Below are 7,500 nucleotides of genomic sequence, written 5' to 3' on the forward strand. Positions count from 1 at the left end.
CTCCATATCAGTATTTTAGCAACAGCTTAGTATGTTTAGGAAGGCTATTCTGCAAGACTGTGTTTATTAAAAAGACTGCATTTGTGCGTATAATGCAAAATATAGCAGGGAGAGGCAAATCTAGAAAGGCTTGCTTTCTCATTCTGTTGGTAGCAATGAAGTTTGAGACATGACCAAACCAAGCTCTGATCCAGCTCCTCGCTTCTTACTGTGTCGCAGCGATCTTGCCTTGGGTGCGCAGGATCGCAGAGGAAGCGTCTGGGCCTGTTCTCTCTGCGGTAGGGATGGGTTCGTCGTGCCCACGGTCCTTGTTGGTCAGCCGAGAGGAACGATCAAGTCAGTCGTCTTCTCCTGGCAAGCTTTGAGAAATGCCCTGCCTGGAAGCATGGTTTTTACCTTGTGTTGTCTTCCTCTGAAAATCTTGTCTTGGTGCCACCTGTGCTCTGAAAACACAGATTAAAAAATAAAATAAAATCTCAGTATCAAGGAATGCAGCAGAGCTGAAATATGAGTGCTGCTTGTGTTCACCCCAGCCTTGTGGGTAGGTCAGTAGTTAGTCCAGTGCTCAGGGTCATCCTGGTAAACTTGAAAATGTCGAATTCCACCAGATGTGCGTCCTTTTCACCAAATAATTGAACAAATACCAGTTCCAGTTGATGTTTAGTGAAAGGATGCTTAATGGCCCTTTTTTTTGACAGGATGCAAGCTCTCTATATAGAAACAATTCATCACGAATGCTTCACGTTAAAAACAACCCACGAGGAGCAATACTTAGCATTCCTAGTGCACAATTCATTGGAGAATTTCAGAGCAATTTACAAACATTAGCTCAATAAGCCTCACAACACCCATTTGAGATCAGAAAAAAACCAGATAAGATGCTCCTCTTCAGCCTGACTGTGGCACTGAGGAGCTGTAAAGCTGGAGGCTCGCCCCAGCTCCCGACTCTCCAGTGGCTGGTGGTCCCGTACTGACGTGGGCATCAGCTGGTCCTTGCACACCATCGCAATCCATGCGGTGGAAGGTATGCAAGAAAGAATAGAAGTATGACAGAAATGCTGTTACGTTTAGACTATACTCGGTTGATCTGGGGATGATAAGTATCTTTAAAAAAACCCCAAAACTAAGGCAGATAAAATCAGGGTGAGGCGTGGCTAACAAAGGTGCAGTTTTGTGGAGTCGCTGATAGTGTCCCTGCAACCGTGTCCAGAAAACCTGAGTTCAAGTGAGCATCCGAGCTAGGAGATCACATCAACCACCGCAGAAATCCAGCTCTCTTTCAGCTCAACAGCTAAACCCCCTTTACAGATTTTTGGGATAGGAACTTCTAAAGAAATGTGCATTCAGCTGAACTGACAGTATGCATTTATTTACGCACAGTTTCAGTAAACCTCGCCGTTTCCCTCCTTGCCTCTCTGATATGAGAGATTGCTCCTTCAGCATTAGCACCCCATATTAATATCAGGGTCCTGCTCAAGGTTTATCTGAAAAGGAAGAGCTGTGATTAAGAGCACTCATTTGTGATATGGGGATGGGCCTCTGTAAGGCTCCTGTCCAACCCCCGAGGCTCTGCAGGAGCGAGCGCGACACGGTGCAGCCGCAGTCGTGGCTTCTACCGGCCGCGGTTGGGCCGTGTTGGGTTCTGAAGAAGGGAAGAGGCCTGGCTTGCCTCCTGCCAGGAATGCTCTTGGCACATGGGAACTTCTCTGAGGTGTATACAGAGAGAATAGTCACAGTCACTTGTAAAGATTGACATGAAGAAATTATAATTGTTCATCTTCTAAATGTAAAAGCTCTGCCTAACCTCGCTATTCAACGTGTATAAAGTTGGGCAGCACAAGCTGCTGGGCTGGCACATCTGAGAAACTCTGTGTGAGGAGAAAGTCCTGAGCCTTGCTTGTCATTAGCTGTCAATTGTTAGCTGAAAACCAGACCTATAGAACTTTTGTTTAATTATAAAATGTGAAAACATAGCTACATAAAGAAAAAAGGAGGCGTTAGGCTGTGAGCATCCTCCTGCACGAGGGCAGGACGGCCGGGGTCCCCCCATCTTGCATAGCCGGGAGGGTGGAGACATCCCCTATCAGCTCCTTCCTCCACTGCAGGAGGGCAGCATAAAGGAGTTTGCACCTTTCCAGGCTTTTCCCCTTCCTATAAGTGCTCGCTGTGTTCCCGGGAGGCAGCGTTGCTACGAAAACGGTTTATGGGGAGATGCCTAGATGATAAGGGTTAGTCCTAAATAATTGCTGGTTGCCGCTCAGCAAAAATAAGCTGGATTTCCATCCCCGGGCAGAGTGACACCTCACAGTTAAAGGCTGGCAAAGGTTGAAGAGGTCGTAAGACAGGGCCTAATTTGCCATGTTCCTTTCCTTTCAAAAACAATGAGGGAACCGGGGCCTTGCCGGTGGGCAGATCCCGCCTGGATCTCCCTGGAGTCAGCAGGAGTTGGATCAAGTCCCTTTGAATAGCGAGAGTTTCCAAACCAGAGGCAAAGCCAAGTGTTTTTCAGAAGATTGATCATTCATTACCTTGGAATTTTTCGACGTAGAGGTCATTACTGCTAATATAAGTTGTGAAAAAATAAAATGTATTAAAAAAATAGAGACAAATTCTCATCTGGTGTAAGTCATTGCCTTTGAAGTCAATGAGTCATTGAAATCAACTTTCCCACACCAAGCTAAGGATATGGCCTGGAGTCAATACATTTGTAGTTGTTGAAAAATTAAAAATATAAATTTGCCTTTCCCTGGCAATAATGTTCTGTTTACGACAGAGATCTTATGCTTTAAAATAAGTTCATTAACTAATAGGAAAGTAATATTTCACTACCAGTATTCTTTTGGGTATAACTATTTATGATTAAATTTTATTAAACTTTTTTAAAATTGGATTTACATTTTGATGAATCTAATAGATTTCAATTTTGTATTTTTATAGATTCTTTCTAAAGTTTTTCCTCAAGTGCAATCAGAACTGTTTGAAGAATGCAGGCAACCCACGAGACATGCGAAGATTCCAGGTACAGATCCCTTTTAAAGAATAAACGATAAAGACTTATTCACATTTTCATCTTGAACTTTTTAAATGAAAAAACAGCATCAGTGCTTCTGCTTAGTGTAGCTCCAACGCTACGTGCCTTTAAAAAAACCACTGTCAGTATTTTACGTTTCCCGCACTAATTTAAATGCTGGTTCTTGGGACTCACCGAGTTCTGCAGTGGATGGTAATGGAGCAATGCTGAAGTGAATGGGTCTCTCCTCAGAAAGTATTTCCACAGTTTCCCTTCATACTAACACCTTGCGTTGTAGCGTGGCATGTGCTCAGACCTGCAGAGGTTTTACATATGTAGATGGAGTAGCAAAATCTTACGAACAGTCGTGACCGTGGAGCGCAGTGAAGTTTGGATCTCACACAGGGGTTTTCACATTCGCAACTTGTAAATCCAACAGTGGTGGTCCAACCACATGTTTCTCTTCCAATTGTGTTAGAAAATGTTTAATACTTCACTTTCTCCTTACAGCTTTTGAAATATCCTGTGGTGAATCATAACACTACAGAGAGACAGCTGACGTGATGGACAAATGATTTCCTCTGTATTCGGGGTCATTTGAAATGCTTGTTAGGAAATATATGCTTTGTAGTTCAAAATATTTCATGATGATTCATATTTGAGACTAATAATAAACTAGTCTTGAGATGTTCAAAACTTTCTTATTTTTGAGAGGAATAACTTGTGGTTAAACTTGATAGCAAAACATGTGACATCTGTTTTCATGCACAGCCAACCAACCGGTGAAGCCAGAACCCTTGAGCCAGCCAACAGAAAAGATCTGTAGCTGGAAAAAATATTTCTTCAAAACAATTGAGCCAAGCTTCCATTTTTCATGCATCTCAGCTTCACGTGGCATTGGTGTTATTGATCCATCTGAACAGAACAGAAGGTCAAACCTGGAATGAGTGGAAATGTCCTCTTTGTCTCACCGATGACTAAATGAAGCATCAGTCATGAGTGATCTTGTGGTCGACAATGGAGCCAGTAGGCACTAGAAAGACTTTCCTGGGTCTCTTTAGCTAATCTCCCTGCCTCTCAGAAGGTTTAACTGGACTTAACAGTATGTCAGATCTTGAACAATATTTTTAACTGGTTTCACTGTCTCAGCACCTTTCTTTAGGTGCACTGCAGGAATAAGCCGATATAACAAAGCATAGCATGTCTACTTTCTTTTGCTGAACTACAGTATTTTCCCTTGGTGGCTGACCTATATATACATGACAGAACAAAAATAGTTGTCATTTTTATATACACCTTTCTCTGTCTTTTTAGTCTTTACCGTGTTCTAGGAACCATATCCAGAAATCTTTGCTGAAAATCACACTTGTATGTTTTGCAATATTTCTTAAAGTCTGCGAATCTCATTAAAAGTGAAAGCAGATAGCCCAGTGGCCTGGCAGCAGCTCTGCAGCCGAGGTGAGTGTGCAACCTCAGCACTCTCCAAAGTGGATGTTGACAAGAGCAAAAGTGTCCACTTCTGGGAGGAGAAAGGTAGGGAAGCAGAGCAGCCTGGCAGAGAACTGCCCTCGGGCTGTTCTAAAGGGTACCGCAGATGGCTGTCTCAAAGGAGGCAGGATACACAGAAAAGGTGCTGTGATAGCTGAAAGCTAATTATGGGTTGTGAATAAGAAACAGGATCAGAGGTGATCCAAAACATAGAAGCAGACAAGAATTTTCTTCTGATGCCTTGGACCAACTCTGTGCAAAAGGACACTAGTTTTTCCCCTTCCATTTTTGTTTATTAAGTGTTTGGGTATAGGAGCTGGTGTGAGAACCCTGGAAATCATTTCTTTTCTATCCAAAAGTAAAATAAGCGGAAGGCGAAAGCTGAAATTTGTACTAGCTTTTGCCACCGCCACCAGTAGGGTTGATAAGGCCTAACTTAGCCATTGACTGTAAGGCCTCTACTAAGGTTAAACCCCAAAGAAAATGCTGCGGTGATTACTTCATTTAGAAAATCTGGAACCCCCACCACAGGGCCCATGCTGGAGTATTTAAATAAGATGTAAATGTCTATCTGGGATAATAGCGATCGACCTACGGAGCCGTGTTCCACACAAGCACAGGCGCATCTCACGGTTTCCTCTTTGGCTTGTGTTTGTGCAATATCGTTTCCGGAAGGAGTTTCACAACTCCATTGTGTAGGTGTTTTTATCGGGAAGGTTGTGCGTTTTGCATATGTTCCTTTTCCATTTTCTACTGAGAAGCAGCTGGAAGCCAAAGAAGGCCCTATCCATCATCTCTTCTATGGCCGGACTCTGAACCTGGACACAAGAATAGGAGCCTTTCACTCAAAAATAAAGGAGGAAATTCCATTGACATACCAGGGTCAATCACCATCCAAATGAACTTGAGAAGGGATACTTTTCATGGATTGAAAACACTTTCACTATTCATATTCAACTCGGTCTTTTCAGATGCAAAAAAGTTCATTATCAGACATTAAATGTAATTGTAAAACTGACCTGGAGATCATTTACTGAAGAAAAAATGGGGAGTTACGATGGTTCCTGATTTATTAAGCTTTTTTTATTTGGAATCCTCACAACCCTTCATTTGAAGACAGTCTCAAGTGAACAAATTTTAATTAGATAAACTATCTAATCAATATATCAACAGATCAATCAAAACAGCAGCTTTTAAAATGAGTGGCTAGAGGGGTGTTTCTGAAACTAATGGCTAGAAGAATATTTCCCTGAATTGAATTCATTTGTTAGCATAATAGCAGATTAAACTCTAATTAGTGTAGCAGGTTCTGAAGAGAAACAATTGTGAGTTAAAAATCACCAGTGTTAGCCACATAAACAAAGATGTGTTCATAGTTGTCATTCACTTCCTTTACAGCGAACAGTAACAGGCTGTGGTGGTGTTTTGGCTTAAAAGAAGATCTGATTCTGTATCTATGCTTGCGAAAATGTGCAGGATTTTTTAAACGTTGTTCTTTGTTTCCTTTTGCAGGTTGTTGTATCAACAACAGTCAATGTGGATGGCCACGTGCTGGCTGTCTCAGACAACATGTTTGTACACAACAATTCCAAACACGGGAGGCGGGCTCGCCGCCTTGACCCCTCAGAAGGTACGGCCCCTTCTTATCTGGAAAATGGTAGGCACACATTTACATGTCTTTTTTTATTTGCAATGCTTTTTTTTTTTTTTTTTTTTTTTTTTTTTGCACCATACTTTCTGTTGATACACTACTACATTTACTTTTACATAATTTCTTCTCTCATCCATCAAACCACCCATTAAAAAAGTCCATTAGTATTGCTCAGCCCTTGTCAACCAGAATACGGTCGCTCCTGAATTTGCTTCTGACTTCTTTCTTTATTTAATACTTACAGTTTTGCAGTCACAACCAATTTTTCATCTTTTCCTTTTTTTCTTTTTTTTTTTTTTTTCCAGTCTTGTTTTGCTTGCAGCTTTTTCTTGCTATTTAATTTGACTTGATTTTATTTTGGCTTGTCATATTCCTTGATCCAGAGGTACAGTCTCAGGTTATGTATGCAAGTTTAAGTGGATGGTAAAACCATGACCGAATCTGTAAAGAATTTACTGTGAGGTCAATTTCCTGTGGCTGGGCCTTACTGCAGATTACGGCAGGAGGGGGTTTGTATGAGAAAAACAGCATAAAATGTTTTTCTTCAGACTGACTCAATGTGATTGACTTCTTGCCTGAACTGCTAAAAGAAGATAGTCTGAGATGAAGAGGAGAATGGAAAGTGTCTCTGAAAATCCAGAATTGTGAAATACTATCTTTCTGGAGCCCATCAGCCTCCGAATCACTCGCGCACAATTGCAGCTGCGCTCGTACACGTGCACACATGTATTTATTCTCCCACAAAGCCCAAAATAATCATTTAGATTTAAATATCACTTTGTTTGCACTGTGAAATGCACCAATGTAAAGATACAAACTAGCTCTGAGGTAACCTGTCTTTAAATAAAATTAGAATAGAATAGAATAGAATAGAATAGAATAGAATAGAATAGAATAGAATATTTCAGTTGGAAGGGGCCTACAATGATCATCTAGTCCAACTGTTTGACCACTTCAGGGCTGACCAAAACTTAAATGCATGGGGGTCAAATGCATCTTCCGTTCTTAAAGAGTTAGAATTCTCCAAACCATCGTGGTTTGACGGACGGCTGCGTGGCCAGGCCGCGCACATCAGTTTCCATGGGACTCCTCTTGCGAGTTGTTGCTAACATATTGACAGGATCATGGCTTTTTACGCTGATAAAATTAATTAAAGTAATAACAGAATACTAAGCTGCTAATACAATCATTGTCATTTTACGTTTCAAATAGTATTTACCAATGGGCACACGGAGAACTGAATGAGGCAAGCAACAATTATCAGAAGGAAATACGATCTAGACATCAAAAAATGGAAAACGATTTACAAATCTGCTGCAGTCCACACGCACAAACCTAATTTGTTTTTCTG

At 41.4% G+C, this 7,500-nt stretch overlaps 1 protein-coding gene across 5 annotated transcripts in view; it reads left to right on the forward strand.

Moving 5' to 3' along the window:
• EBF3 (EBF transcription factor 3) overlaps positions 1-7,500 on the forward strand; it is a gene marked incomplete at both ends in the record, with an annotated part of 119,476 nt that overhangs the window by 72,712 nt on the left and 39,264 nt on the right. For 3 of the 5 annotated variants that reach the window (XM_082311346.1, XM_082311347.1, XM_082311345.1), the window contains 2 exons: positions 2,938-3,019; positions 6,011-6,155. In XM_082311346.1, the coding sequence (XP_082167472.1) occupies positions 2,938-3,019; positions 6,011-6,155 (227 nt within the window). The remainder of the gene's footprint in view (positions 1-2,937; positions 3,020-6,010; positions 6,156-7,500) is intronic. The other 2 variants (XM_082311348.1, XM_082311349.1) reach the window with 1 other exon arrangement.

Source organism: Platalea leucorodia (genome assembly GCF_965183815.1).
Source record: "Platalea leucorodia genome assembly, chromosome: 4".
NCBI lineage: Eukaryota > Metazoa > Chordata > Aves > Pelecaniformes > Threskiornithidae > Platalea > Platalea leucorodia.